The sequence below is a fragment of the Cupressus sempervirens genome, chromosome 8 (genome assembly GCF_028749045.1).
Source record: "Cupressus sempervirens isolate cs-2001-9-10 chromosome 8, ASM2874904v1, whole genome shotgun sequence".
In the NCBI taxonomy this organism is placed as follows: domain Eukaryota; kingdom Viridiplantae; phylum Streptophyta; class Pinopsida; order Cupressales; family Cupressaceae; genus Cupressus; species Cupressus sempervirens.
In genome coordinates this window covers 501,968,209-501,984,153 of record NC_143125.1, presented here as the reverse complement: position 1 = coordinate 501,984,153, position 15,945 = coordinate 501,968,209, and the positions used below count along the sequence as shown (strand labels likewise).

At 39.3% G+C, this 15,945-nt stretch overlaps 1 protein-coding gene across 2 annotated transcripts in view; it reads left to right on the top strand.

The window, feature by feature from the left end:
- LOC149543389 (uncharacterized) overlaps nt 1-15,945 on the top strand; it is a 240,212-nt gene that overhangs the window by 78,185 nt on the left and 146,082 nt on the right. For both annotated transcript variants that reach the window (XR_016355631.1, XM_089798187.1), the window contains exons 2-4: nt 13,676-14,144; nt 14,354-14,473; nt 14,612-14,665. Coding sequence is in view for 1 of the 2 variants with exons in the window: in XM_089798187.1 (XP_089654313.1) it covers nt 13,676-14,144; nt 14,354-14,473; nt 14,612-14,665 (643 nt within the window). In the remaining variant the exon portion in view is untranslated. The remainder of the gene's footprint in view (nt 1-13,675; nt 14,145-14,353; nt 14,474-14,611; nt 14,666-15,945) is intronic.

Here is a 15,945-nt window from a genome sequence, read left to right as displayed (position 1 = left end):
CTCCTATACTTACCTCAGGGTTAAATTCTCTGTACGTTGCTTTAGCTTGAGATCCGCAATTCAGCCTGGGATTAGCAAAGAGTTGGTCTCCCTTGCCATGTTAGAGAGTCAGTGCTTTAGACACCACTTTTAGGACACTTCTTCTAAGTTGTCCCTCCTAGACGTCTTAGTCAGACCGACTATGCCCTATCGTTCTATGGTGAGGGGTCCCTCCCTCCTTAACTCAGTTGGGCCTCGATTGAGCTGTCATGTCCCCATTTTGGCTGACATCATTTAGCGTGCTGGATTAGTCTATCACAGGTTCTCGTAGACTGGTGGTGATGTGGAGAGAGTCGATTAGCGACTATTTGGCAGTATTTTGTCCTTACAGTTGATTAGTGATTTGGGCTTACGTTTGTTATAAAATAAAGTTACTTTATTCAGGCCTAGTTTTATAATTTGATGTTGAGATGCACTTTTTATTATAAAGTAATATTTTATAAAAGTGCACTTTATTTCATAAGAATATTTGAATGCTTCTAGAATGTTTAAGTGACTTCTAGAGGAAGCTACTGAAAAGTGAATAAATAGACCCTATGGGTCTTGCATTTGATCATCCAGTTTGTATTTTCTTCCTTGACATCAGATTGTGATTCAGTCACATAGTCTATTATGGAGCCAAGTGGTTTCAAATAGTCACTAGGTCTTTGGGAACGGAGTCTCCTAAGGATTTTGTATAACTGAGGAGGTGAAATATCCTTTGAAGGGTTGTACATTTGGAGGTGATACTGTAGTCACTTCAGCTAAGGCATCATTGGGCCTAAGGCCATTTTCAGCATTTCAGCATTTTAGGAGGCATTTTTAGTAGGGGCCGAAATTATAGGAGGCTGTTTTTAGCAGGTCCGAAATTATAGGAAGCCATTTTTAGCAGGTTCGAAATTATAGGAAGCCATTTTTAGTAGATCCGAAATTTTAGGAGGCTTCTTTCAGCAGACCCCGAAATTATAGAAGGAGGGCATTTTCTAAGGTCTATTCATTTTCAGTCATGGATTGATTGCAGGACAATTTTAGAAGGCTTAATTGTGGTGGAGGAAAGATTTATAGCTGCTGGTTCTGCTTTGCTACAAGTCTGATCGAATTTTCAGAATTTCAGGATAGGGCTTTGGAACCACATTTTTGTTCATATCTTCCTCATTACTCATCATATCATTCTAGGTATTTTTGCATCGGATTTCTATCGTCGAGGAGATAAAGATTGGTGCATTTTAGAATTCCAAAATGCCACGATTTATTTTTAAAGAATTTTTCAAAACTCCTAGACATTTTCGAAAATTTGCAAGGAAGTACATTTTCAGATTTGGGGTGACTTTGGCTTGGGTGTTGGCATCTTCAGAATTGGTAAAAATTATTACAGCCATCTAAAATCAGGTTCTTCACTTCTATTTGGCATTTGACATATTTTCTGAGAAATGTATGTTTTCAGCTGAGTACAAAATATAGCTTCAACACTTTACTATTTTACATTGTACTTGTCTTTATTTGCCATTTGACATTATTGGTATCAAAAGGAAGGCTAGGATTTTGCAAGTGAAAGAGTATTGTAATTTTTACATTATCTATATTGCCAACCTAGGGCTTGATTATTATATTTTGTAATCCATGTAAATGCCAAGAGTCTTGGCCATATTTCATGAGCATTGTATTAGAAATTTCATTGCAATTAAGGAGATAATAGTTGTTGGTGTCATTTGAGCAATTCAATATCATTTATTATTAGCTAGTTAGTTTGCATACCAACTATTTGTAAAAATGCCAGTTGGCTGTAGGTGTTCATTTCTTATGCTTAGATTATATATATGTATTGAATATTTCCAAAATTAGTTGCACATTCATGTTAGGTCATTGTTTAGACAATCTGGAGTCTTCTTGCAAGCATTCTTATTGATGCAAGTTGAAGAAAAGAGTCATTTTAGCAAACTGAAAAGTTATGTCAGTCATATGACCCTTGTATGCAAAGTGTTTGACAAAAATTCTTCGAGCCTTCAATCAGCATTTTAAGGTCAGATTTGAGTAGGGTCATTACATGAGCAGGTTTAGATGCTTTCCCTTTGGCGTATCATTAGATGTTATCGATTCACCCTGCACAATATTATCTTTGCTAGGTTTGATGCACATCCTTTAAGGCTTGGCGCAATCTTTGATTTGATCTAGTTTCTCCACTGCCTTTATGGTTTTGCGGACTTTGCGGATGGTTGTCACTATTACTGGCCTATTGCTCCTCAATTACTATTGCGGACTCAGACACTACCACCAGGTCCCGTTGCTAGTATGCTTAGGCCACCATTTTGTTGAGATTGATTGGAATTGAGATTGACCGCCTCCCCCCTTTTAGTTCTCATTGGATGGTCCTACTCACCTCTTCCCTTCCCAACAGGAGTTGAATGGGCTTGTCAAATTGGACATTTACAGATGCTACATTTCCATAGCCTTGTGTAACCCCCCTATTGAGTTATGTCCACAGATGGTCTTCTATGCTGAGCACTTTATTGATATCCAAGATGAGATTATTATGCACCTAGGCTATTTGTTTCAGTGCTAGAGCCACGCCCTGCGCAATTCTCTTGGTTTCTTCCAGGTTGGTCTTCATAGGCTTTGGATTGAGATTGATTACTGCATTGATAGAAAGGACCATATCTATCGGTTGTGCACCATGGCCAAGGTTGAGATGGAGACCCACTTTGTTTTCCGGTGCCCCATCTACTATGAGATTAGAGGGAGATTCCATTGTCTATTTGGAGAATGCCGGTCCCTCTTCACCTTTTTCAAATACTCAAATCAGAGGTGTCTCGCACTTTATCTCGGGGAGATGTCATTGCTCCATGACAACGCTTTGCAGCTCCTCCCGCAACACTAGGCCTCGGATCAGCTTGTCACGACCTTTTTCTCGCCCTTGCCTCCCGCTCAGGGTAAGAAGCGGTCGCCTAGTAGTCCCACCACCTGCTACTCTAGGTCTGTGAGGCCCTTTTGCAGGCTCACACGGCAACGCCGCTCCTCTAGCAACACTCAGAGACAGTAGGGCCATTAGCCATTTTGGGCCATATCCTTTGGTGCTGACTTCCTTTTGCGAGGAAGGACCCCTAGTTCTTGCCTCTATGGTCTTCTTCTTCTTCTTCTACTTCTGCTTTCTTTGTTTTTTTTTGGTTTTCTCTTCTCCAAACACAATTTGGTGCTCTTGTTGTTTGTTGTCTCCTTGTTTGTACGCTTTTAGTCCCTTATACCCTTTTAGCAGTCTCTTGTTGAACATTAATAAATCTATCTTATATTACCTTATCTTATCTACTCCTATCTTGGTTTCTTGTAACATTACAACATGTATATTAAAAGAAAAAATACAGTGCTTAAAAATGCATTGTTTGTTAGGGGTAATGCCCCTAACATTCCACGTGATCAATCTCACGACGAAGTGGGAAGGAACTTCCCCTTTGCATAAAGTACCAAGGTAATTTTTGCTTGTCCCACAACCTCTCCATCTTTCTACCTCCGATTTACTCATTGGCTTTCTGCCTCTCTTTCTTAACTCTTTAACATAGTTAGGCTGGATTTTCTCCCTTCCATTAGTCAAGATACCTAACTTTCCCCTCATACTACCATCCTCACCAATAGACTCAACAAAACTCTGCTTGTTAGTAGCAACTTTCTTAGTTACTTCAGCATCAATCTCATCCTTATTTAACAAAATCACAATGTACTCAACAGGTTCTAGTTTTCCTTTAAAATCTTTCCTTCCTCGCCTTAAGGGATTAGATCTAGACCTAAGAATTTGTTCAATTCTTCAAACTCCATCCTAGCCGTCTTGGTGATCTCCAACCCTTCCTGAGCTATATTACTACATTCTACATACTTCCTATTAGAAATAGTCTTTGGATTCAAAGCCCATTCAATTAAAACAATCCCTCTCTCGAGACTATCAAGTTCTTGAGTGACTACATTTTGCATTGCTTTGATTGGGCCTAAAATATTGTTTAAGGAATCCCTGTACTCAGCTATACTTATATTCTCTTGATGAGCTTATTCTACCATTTTTGCTGAAGGGTTCTAAAGAAGTCCCATATAGAGCATTTTTCTAGCCAGGGGTAAATCTAATTTAGGAGGAACATTAGGGTTCTAAGTTCTAACATGTGCCTTACCTTTCCTCCTCTATGGCCTTCAATGATTGATCCAAACTTTTCCCTTTTGCAAACTCATCTATAGATTCTCCCAACATTCTCCCTTTACTTCTGCCTAGTTCCTCTTCAACCTCTGCCCTATTAACTTCTAATCTTTCAATATTGCAAGGAGTTGTGAAATCTAAAACTTCCCTGTTATAGCCCTCTAAAGTTTCAACAATCTCTCCTTTTTCCACTTCCTCGGTTTTTGAGGCATCTGCTAATAGACTTTTATACCTAGGATTCTTTGATATTGCAAAGCCTCCCAATTGGTCGCTGAATCTGATACTAAGCAACTGAGCCTAGGATGGATCCTCTTTCCAAGGAGAATCTCTGTCAAGATCTAAGGTTATTTTAGTATTAGATGAACCCTTATAAAACATAGCTTTAAATATTTAATATTATAAATAACATCTTTAAATTTAAGTTCTATGCGTACCAAATTTTTTAATATTAATGTCCATTTTTACTAGTACAACACAATTAAAATATGCTTAAAAATCTTCCTCAAATCCTACAAAGTCTCCAATCTAATTGCCTATTGTTCTAATAATATCTTTTTCCACAAGTTCTATGCGAAGATTAGGAAGTATATTCAATCTTTCAAGCCAAAAGTTTTCAAGATCATGAGGATCAAAATTCGGATACCATTTTAAGAAATAAAAATTGTGCCCTTTATAGAATGGGGATTTGCCTGACAAGAATTGATATTTCAATTTAGAATTATAGCAATCAACATAAATGAAATCTTCCTCTAATATAGTTATACCTACTTGGCCCTTATAGGTTTCCTAAAACCATTCGACTACCACTTCTCCAAGTGTCTTGTAACCACACCATCTGGCAAACTCCCCATAGGCCTTATAATACCTATGCATTTCTTCTATAAAACTGCTATTTCTTTTTGGCTCTATCATCAAGAGCCGAAACAAGTAATTTTTTTACCTAAATCACAGTTTTGCACTATCTCTGATGCTGTTGTTGCCTTCTTTCCTAAGAATTGGGGGCCCCTATTGTGTCTGGTAGACTCTTGGTTTCGTTGCCTCCAGGTTTTAGATGGAAACATTGACCTGAGATCATTGCAAGCCCTAGGAGAACTTCTAGGGTTTCCATGAAGAGGATCATTATCCCCAAAATCCTTGCTTGGAGCCGGTTTTGTGGAACCCTCTTCAAGCTTCTAAAAAAGATTATAGTTGTTGTTGCTTAAAGAGAGTTGTCATACCCAGGGAGGGTTCAAGACCTTTGGTTTCCTCTTCGAATAATTTACCAGACCTTTGGCCTCTGCCTGTTAACCCTCCTAGATGTAATGTTCCCGAACAGTTTCAATAATGTTCCCGACAGTTTCATAAATTTCCCGAACGGTTTCGGAGATGCTCCCATGCTTCACGGTCATAGCCTATGCTGTGTGGCCACTTTCTCCAACGGTTTCAGAGATGCTCCTGTGATGTGCGGTCACAGCCTGTGCTGCGCGGCCTCAGTTGCTCGTGTTGCACGGCTATTGCTCGTGCTATGTGGCCACTTTCCCGAATGGTTTTGGAGATGCTCTTGTGCTGTGTGGCCCCAATTGCTCATGCTACATAGCCATTGCCCGTGTTACGTGGCCACTTTCCCGAATGATTTCGGAGATGCTCCCGTGCTGCGCGGCCCCAGTTGCCTGTGTTGCGCAGCCACTTTCCTAAACGGTTTTGGAGATGCTCTCGATGGTTTTTGCTCTGATACCACTGTTATGTTCCCAAGTACAAAGGACTAGGCAACTAGTAGAGATGAAGCTTGAATAATCCGTATGTGAATGAAAAGATCAGTTGTACGATGCAATGGGGTCCGTACGGTGGAGGAAAGTGGAGAAAGTACGAAGTTGCTGTCAAGAAGTCCATAAGGTGCTGGAGCAGGAGAGGCTGTACGGTATCTACAGGAGGGCCATATAGTGAAGAAGCAGGAGCTGTACAGTGGGTGTGTCAAGGTGGCTTTCGTACGGTACAAATCAAAGGCCATACGGTAGATATCAAAGGCCGTATGGTGAAGGTGTTTCAGGCTGTATGGTGGAATTAGCAGGCCGTACGGTGCAAATGAAGGGCAGTACAAAATTTTGGAGGAGGGACAATCGTTAGTTAGTATTCATGTCGGAAGTGATACAGCCACAACAATGACGACGATTTTGCTCATACAAAAATAACAACAAATTTAGATGAACTCCAGACAATAATAGAGACTTGAATACAAATAATCCTTCAATTAATATTTTCCAAAGGTGATGCTCCAATTTGTCAGATCTGAGCGAAGCAATACATGCAACAATGGAATAGGGTGAGGGTTGAATCCCACTGAAACCGCATGAGCCAAATAGGGAAGATCTTTTACTTCTGAAATGGTGAACGATCTAGAACTCCAACAGGAATTCGCAGTATATAGAAAATAATCCAAAAGCATACCCAAAGACTACCTACAAGCCATGCTTAAATACCCGTGGGGAAACTTTCCAAGGGTGTATAAAGGTAGATGGCGGCAACACAAACTACGGAAACAAAATAAAAATGGGTCCGAGATATATTAAATCAATTGAAACCACAAATACAAATGTTAACTTGGGCCCCTTCTTAATTAATTAGGTAACTAATTAAAGGTTTTTATATTATTTAAATTCTGGGACTAGTTAATTAATTAATTTAATTTAATTATTACATTAAAATTTGGGGACATGACAAATCCTCGCTACCCAAAGATTGCTTGCCCTCAAGCAATCTATCATTTGATGAAACATCAACAGCTCCAGGGTCCCAAATCAAACACGTGGGCGAAATGAGTGAGTTGTTATCAAACCTCCCTTGCACCACACTGTCATTAAGCATCTGTTGCGCCACTCTGATATAAACATTGTCGTAGCTTTCACCAAGATCCCATTGATACAAATTGATGAAATCTTTCACGTCATTGTGTTCAAAAATCTCTTTGGGTATGGTCATGCACACATACGCTGATGCTGGCACAAACTTACTCACTAACATAACCACAACGATCACTATTATATTCCTGACGGATGAAACCTTGATGAAGAGAGCTTTAGTGGTGAGAATGTTGATGAAGGGGGCCTCCACTGTGAGAACCTTGGCGACAAGAGCTTCGACAAAGGGTGTCGCGATGATGGAAGCCTCAGCAAAGAGTACCTTAGTAAAGGGAACCTTGGTAGAAAAAACCTCAGTGGAGAGTACCTCAACGACAAACAAAATTTTAGCTGCAAATAAAACCTCAATAACACGCAGAACCTCGGTTGAAGCCTCGATGATGGATAGAGCCTCGACAGTGAGCAATGTCTCAATGGCGGCAAACGCAGCTAATACGATCGATGCAGCCACAATGATGACAGAGACAGCCATGACATCGTCGATGAATACAACTACAATGATGAATACACCCTTGATGACAGATATAGACTTGACGTTGGTGACAGACACAACAACGTTGACAGATGCAACAATGGTGACGAACATGATGATGGACTTGGCAATAGACACAGCTGCAGTGACGACAATGGACACAATGAAGATGACATAGATGATGACGACGGCAGTGTCGGACATGGCAATGGACAAGGTGGTAGTGATGACAACAGACACAATGATGATGATGGATATGGTGACAGTGACAACAAAGGACACAATGACGGTGATAGACACAAACTTGATGACAAACACAGACTCGATGTTGGTAACGGACGCAACAGTGACAGATATGAACTCGACGTCAATAATGGACACAATGGTAACGAGCATGAACTTAACGTCGGTGACGGACACAATGGTGACAAACATGACAATGGTGACGAACATGAACTCGACGATGGACATAGACTCGGTGTCAGTGATGGACATGATGGTGTCAGGCATGAACTCGATGACGAACATGAACTTGGCATTGATGACAGACATGATGGTGATGGACACGACGGTGACAGACACAATGACGGTGACAGACACCAACTTGATGATGGACATGGACACAAACTTGGTGACGGTGATGGACACGAAAGTGTCAGACACAAACTCGATGACGAACATGGACTTGGCATTGGTGATGGACATGACGATGTCGGACACAAACTTGATGATGGACATGGACTCAGTGTCGGTGACGAATACGAACTCAATGATGGACACGAACTCTGTGTCGGTGACGAACATGACGGTGATGGAGACGATGGTGACACACAACGATGGGGATGGACATGAACTCGACAATGAACACGGACACAGACTCTGTGTCGATGATGGACATGACGGTGATGGACACGATGGTGATAGACACAATGATGGCGACAGACACAAACTTGACAACGAACATGGACACAGACTCAGACTTGGTGTCGGTGATGGACACAATGGTGTCGGACACAAACTTGATGACAAACATGGACCTTAGCAACAGATACTGCTTCTATGATGAACACAACTTCGGCAACTAATAGAAATTCCTCAAAAGGATAGTGCATTGGTGACAGGCACAACCTTGGGCACAACAAGATCCATGCAAACAACCTCTTCATTTTTTTTGGTGTTCTCCCCATGTTGGTGTCGTAGAAAGATTTCGCAAATCCTCCTGGAGCGGCCCTATAATCATGTCTTCATTCTCCTCATGTAAAGCATCACCCTTATCGTTGTCATCCATTTTTTCCCACTTGTGCAAATGAAATATGAGTTTTTCTTCATAATGCTTGAAAACATTACTGACCAATCTATATGCTGCTATAGAGGGGATACAATCTAGATTACAAACAACCCATAACATATATGTGATGGGTTGGGATATCTCATCCATCTCTTCAATGCACGAAATCATAAGACTCTCCATAGCAATTGGAATCTTAGTATCATGACCTTCCTTGATCGTGACCAAGAAGTGATGAAACATATCATGGACCAAATTTTGCAATTCGAGATCTAAGAGAAGATTACTTACTTTGACATTTGCACAATTCTCCAATATTGTAGATCTCCTACCAAAAGGGTCACTACTGAAGTCATCAAGACTTTGAAAGCTGTCAACTATCAATTGCAATATCTCTATCAGGGTGTTATCATCGTACAGTGCTTTAGGAGCTGAAATTCTCAAGACCTTGCTAAGACATGCTGCAGCTGCCAATCTTTTATCCTTGTCATGGTGTCTCAAAAGCCTGGGTTGACTTAAGGCATCCTTAATCGACGAGAGGATTCTCTATATAAATCTTGAAGGTAATTAGTTCACCTGACACAAACATACTTCTAATATATCTAATGGAAGATCAACACCCTCACTAAGCTCTTTGCCAATCCTTTGTAGTGCCTTCAACCACCACTCTCCATTGCTATTCGGGGCCATAGTGTGATCCAAGTACCAAAATCTCTCAATCATCCCAACAGGCTGGCAATATCACTAGTTCTGATACCACTGTAATGTTCCTGAACGGTTTCGGTAATGTTCTCGAAAGTTTTGAAAATTTCTTGAATGGTTTCGGAGATGCTCCCGTGCTTCGCGGTCACAGCCCGCACTGTGTGGTCACAACCCATGCTGTGTGGCCTCAGTTGCCCATGCTACGTGGCTACTGCCCATGTTGCGCGACCATTGCCCATGTTGCGCGGCCACTTTCCCGAACGGTTTCGAAGATGCTCCCGTGCTGCGCGGCCCCAATTGCTCGTGCTGCGTGGCAACTGCCTGTGTTGTGTGACCACTTTCCTGAATGATTTCAGAGATGCTCCCATGCTGAGCCGCCTCAGCCTATGTTGCGCGGCCTCAGTTGCCCGTGCGCGTGGCTACTGCCCGTGCTGCATGGCCACTTTCCCAAACGATTTCGGAGATGCTCCCAATGGTTTATGCTCTGATACCATTGTTATGTTCCCAAGAACAGAGGATTGGGTAACTGACGGAGATGAAGCTTGAATAATCTGTACATGAATGAAAAGATCAGTTGTACGACGCAATGGAGTCTGTACGGTGGAGGAAGGTGGAGAAAGTACAAAGTTGCTGTCAAGAAGTTTGTACAGTTCTGGAGCAAGGCGCAGGAGAGGCTGTATGGTATCCACAGGAGGGCTATACAGTGAAGAAGCAGGAGCCGTACAGTGGGTGTGTCAAGTTGACTTCCGTACGGTACAAATCAAAGTCCATACAGTGAAGGTGTTTCAAACCATACGATGATGGTATGTTTTAGGCTATATGGTGGAATTAGTAGGCTGTGCATTGCAAATGAAGGGTAGTACGAAAGTTTGGAGGAGGGACAATCGTCAGTGAGTATTTGTGTGAGAAGTGATACAGCCACAACAATGACGGCGATTTTGCTTATACAAATATAACAACAAATTTAGATGAACTCCAGACAATAATAGAGACTTGAATACAAATAATCCTTCAATTAATATTTGCCAAAGGTGATGCTCCAATTTGCCAGATCTGAGCGAAGTAATACATGCAACAACGGAATAGGGTGAGGGTTGAATCCCACCGAAACCGCACGAGCCAAATAAGGAAGATCTTTCACTTCCGAAATGGCGAATGATCAAGAACTCCAACAAGAATTCGCAGTCAATAGAAAATAATCCAAAAGCATACCCAAAGACTACCTACAAGCCTTGCTTAAATACCTGTCGGAAAACTTTCTGAGGGTGTACAAAGATAGCTGATGGTGATACAAATTACAGAAACAAAATAAAAATGGGTCTGAGATATATTAAATCAATCGGAACCACAAATACAAATATTAACTTGGGCTCCTTCTTAATTAATTAAAGTAACTAATTAAAGGTCCTTATATTATTTAAATTCTGGGACCAGTTAATTAATTAATTAAATTTAATTATTACATTTAAATTTGGGGACATGACACTAGATATGATAGTCTCTTATCCTCGACCAGCATGAGCTTGAGGAGGGGGAACCCAGCTCCTATGAAAAAATTGCAGATGAAACCCTAGCTTTTCGCAATTCACAAGCATTTTGGCTTTATCTGAAAAAAATTGCTGCTTCCACAATTTCGCATTAAGAATGGTAGCAGATCCATTTTTTTTTCCCAATTATGTGATGATAATACTATTATTAAGATGTTGCCTTTATTTTATGTTTTTGTAATATAAAGTGACTATATAATTCTACTTTAACATTATTTTATTTAAGCCAACTTAGGAAAAATTTGGTGTTTCCCAATTTACTCGTAAATTGATCACTTGGACTCAAAACTGAAATTTGGCTGGAGCCACATGTCCATGGATGATACTTGAATGCTGCAAGCCAATTGACAGTCTCCCCAAAATGCAGGGATCCTCCCAAAAAAATAGGAACTACAACCAAAATCTTCAAAATGATTATGGAGGTCCCTTGATGCATCCCAGTCAACTCCTAGTCAATCCATATAAAGTAAGAATTCCTTGTAAAATTTAGGAGACTTCCAAATTGCTCAAAACAGGTCACAAAGTTCCAATAGGGGACATTACACTATATGCCATCAAGTAAAGTTCCAATAGGGGACAATGCACTATATGGCATCAAATGTTTCAATCACTTGTCCAATCTCCTTGGCCCTCCTATAAAGCTGATTTTCTGCTTCAATTAATTCTCTTTGGCGGTTGTTCAACGAGTCTCTAATTGATTTAAGGTCAAGGGTAGCTCATCAATCTTAGCCTTTGTTTCCTTGGATAAAAATAAAGCCTCATCAAGAAATTGGTTAGTCACATCTCTATCATGGATCATTTGCAAGTAGGCTGATTTCATTTCTTCCATCATGCTCATAGTATTTGGCTGGTCAGCAAGGGAAACAATTTCTTCACCCTGATTTCTTGGTGTTATGGATGAAATTTTCAACAATGCTCTTCGTGTCATCCAACCTAGATAATGTGTGCGCTGCACTTCATCTTCAGAAGACATCAATGCTTGATTCTTTAACTTGCTCATAAAGATCAAGATCATACAAGGTTAATGAACTGCTGTTATTATACATGTAGAAATCAGAACTTCCTTCATTCCATTGAGCAGGGTTTCTATGTCTGCCACAAGTCTTCGATACCTCTCCTTCAATGCTCGCTCCATCTTCATCACTCAGCTTTTTCTCGAATTGAGCTCCATGCATTGAATTATTCCCCTACAAGATTGTGCCTGTCAAATCAACTCACTCTATAGCATTTCTTTGCATACTTACGATTTGAAGTTAGAAGAGCACTTTGATTGAAAGGAAATTTGTCCCAAATTGATCCCTCATCATAGTTAGGTGCCAAACACTTGGATCCCATCGATTTAAGAGTGGTTACTTTGTTTTGAATTTTTTAGTTTATTCCATCCCTCATGACTGTTTGTCTTCCTAAATAAATCATTTTCCAGATGACAAAAGATGAAGTTTTGTGAACATTCCTCTCCATCGGTTTGGTTTCAAAGTTGAACAATAAATCATCTGATCTATCACCAATGAAATGAAATAAGAAATCTTCATTATAAGCTGGTTTGGAAACTTTAACTCCATGATGCTCTTTTAACAACCTTATCACTAGTGTCATCAACTTCATTGAATAGCTTTGAATGTGTGCCCAAGGCTGCTGTTTTGTATTTTCCCTCATGGACAATCTCATCAATCGTAGTGGCATGCATGCCTAAGAAGTCGCCACGGGGCTCTGGCATACATTCCTCCTGTGGTAAGACATTTTTTTGTCATTAGCGCAATTTTTGATTTGAATCCTTCTTCCTCACGCTTGTCATTTGTCAAGAGAGGTTTCAGCATCTTCTCACACTGAGCCCACTCCAGTAAAGACTTGTTCAACTAATAAGATTCCTTGATTACCCTTCCTCTTGTTAGCTGATAGGATAGAAAAAGTGATTGTGGCATATCATCACTTTCATTAATATCCAAAATCATAATCATTTGTGTGGCTGCTGTAACATGATCATAATGATATTTTCTTAGTGTAACTAATAAATTGTGAAGCATTTGGTGAATCAAATCATCCAATTCCAAATCTAATATGATGTTACCCTATCTTAGTTTTGCAAATGTTTCAAGTATGATAGCTCTCTAGTAAAATAAAAACTTTAGACATCATCCAAATCATTGAAATTATCCACCAATAGCTGGAATATCTTTCACAATTTGTCATCTTGGTATGGAGCTTTGGGAGCTACAATCAGAATCTTGCTTAAACAAGTAGTAATGAATCTCACATTATTATATTTGCTTCTCAACAACTTCTACTGTCCCAAAGAAATCATTGCTATAGCCTATAACTATGGTTGCTCATATTACTGCAAAGGTGGCTGATTAACATAATGATGTCAGAGCATATAGAAAGGGATGATAGCATTTCATGTTTTATTTCTTAAAGATTCCCCTAAACTTGGCTTGAAATACTGGCCCTGATATTTTTCATAAACAAATCATCTCCAACATACACATCTGTTACTAAAATGTTTAGTATTGTAATTTTCAACATAGTTTTCCCAATAAATGAGTAAATATGGTACTGACTTGTTACTGATTTCTCTTTTTCTAGGTCAATATGGCTTTACGGGTCATGTGATTCTGTTAATATTCTCAATTCTCCACATGTGGGTTGTTTACTATCTCCTTATTTCAAGGCAAGGAGTCCCCGAGGGTGTTCTGAAAATATTGGTCATATGATTGTCTCAAATCGACCTCTCAAAAGGCTGAATGCTTCAAATTTGGTCAGACAACGTCACATATCACCAGCAGTGGACCACTTATCTCCAGGACAAAATGATTTGAGGGTGAGGGTGTTTGTAATTTCTGATTTGCATACAGACTATCCAGAAAACATGGCTTGGATACAAAGACTTTCAACTGTTGCATACAAAAGAGACATTCTTATAGTTGCAGGAGATGTAGCTGAAAAGTTTGACAATTTTATTTTAACAATGACAGCCCTGAAGGGAAGGTTTATGCATGTTTTCTTTGTACCAGGAAACCATGATGTCTGGTGTCGCAGGAAACATGAGGCGTATGTAAGAGTTTTCTCTTCTTGGTTGTTGACTAAAAAATATCAAAGCTACCTTGCAAAGAAAACAATGGTGCATTGACATGAGAGAAGATGTTTACTTCAAAGATTTCTTCCTGGATTAGCATGTATATTAAAGTTTCTTTCTTGCAGCTGATGTTCACAAATTTGGGTTTGCACTATGCATTACTAAGAAAATTGCTATGAATATTCCAGGGTGACTCTGTGGAAAAACTGAGTGCATTAATGGAAACATGCAATGCCCTTGGTGTGGCTACTGAACCAAAGATAATAAATGGAGTAGGGATTATTCCCCTTTTCTCTTGGTATCACGAGGTATCCATGTTCTGCCTTGATTCTTTCAATGTTTTTTCTCCTGCAATCATAGAGATAAATTGTGAGCAAATATTAGCAATTAAAGTTGTTCTTCAAATAAGTTTAGCTATTCTTAAGTAATTTCTATTTCATTTGCAGAGTTTTGACAAGGAGGTCGACGTAACTGGTTTCCAAATTCCATCCTTGAAGATGGTATTATCTTACCTTATGCTAACATGCTTAGATTGCTGGATTGAAAAAACATCACTTGCTTTCATGTAGGATTATTTTGGAGATTCTTTACAGCATTAATTTTTTTACAATTATAGGTTACATGGCAAATAATTCTCAAAATTTAAGCATCCCTAAATTTGCTGGGACCCTTTTTGGTAGAGGAGCTAGTTTCTCTCTGTTTTCTAAGAGTAAACTTGTGAGTGAAATTTCTATTGAAAATGAGTTTATTGTAAAAGAAAAATTTGTAAATTTTTTTTACCTGTATTCGATGGGGACCTCTATCCTTCCTTGTTACATACATTTCTGTCCCTGAAACATCTGGAAACTCGGGAACTTGGGGACTCAGGTTCGATTGCCTAAGTCAGCCCCTTATACTACCAGTACCTCAAACTTGGGCTCATTTTGATACAGATCTAACAATCCAATTTGCTGGTTAGAGATGACCATTCTATGTTTCTGTCATTTTATAGTTGAAGTTTGAAATCTTTGGGCATCTTTTTATAGTTCTTTAATATTGTGTATGCACATTGACAATGAAAGCATTTGAAATTTGTTAATTTGTTTTTCAATGCTCATGTGAAATCTCAATTCAAATCTAATGTTATTTATTAAGCTTCTAGGTGCCTATGATGAATACTTTAATAATGTTGTGATATGAATATTTGAATTTTTTCTATTTTTTAATAGCTGTGCCCTGCAGTCCCATAAAAATGGCCCAAAAGTACCTCTCACTGGAAACACATCCCACCATCCTCAACTGTTCTGTTGTGACATTATCACACATTGCACCATTGCAAATGAGGAACCCCCTGTTTTTTAATTTATAGGTGTTTTTATTCCAGTCTCTGATCTCTGACTCAGAGTTTTGAGAGTTTAATCCAAGTCAGTGTCATAAAAAAAGTGAAAGTGAAGAAGTATGATCAGAAGTTTATTCTGATACAATAGCAATGTTCAGAAGGGCTAAGGGATGGAGATTGATATTGCTTGAGGTTAATTCCGACAACTATTTTATAGGAAAAGTTGCTTTGTTTTTCTTTTTCAAAAGTTTTGGTTTTTTGGCATTTTGGGGCTAATCCAGGATCTTGAATGCCAATCCAGGATCTTGCTTTTATGTTTTCCTTTTTATCAATTTAGAAAGCTATTTTTTGCTTTTTTGCTTTTTCTATTTTGGGATCGGTAGAGTTGGCGCCTACAGAGAAAATTGTGAAAGCATGGACAATTGTAAAAATTCTGAACTTCAAGAATTCTTGGAAATTTGT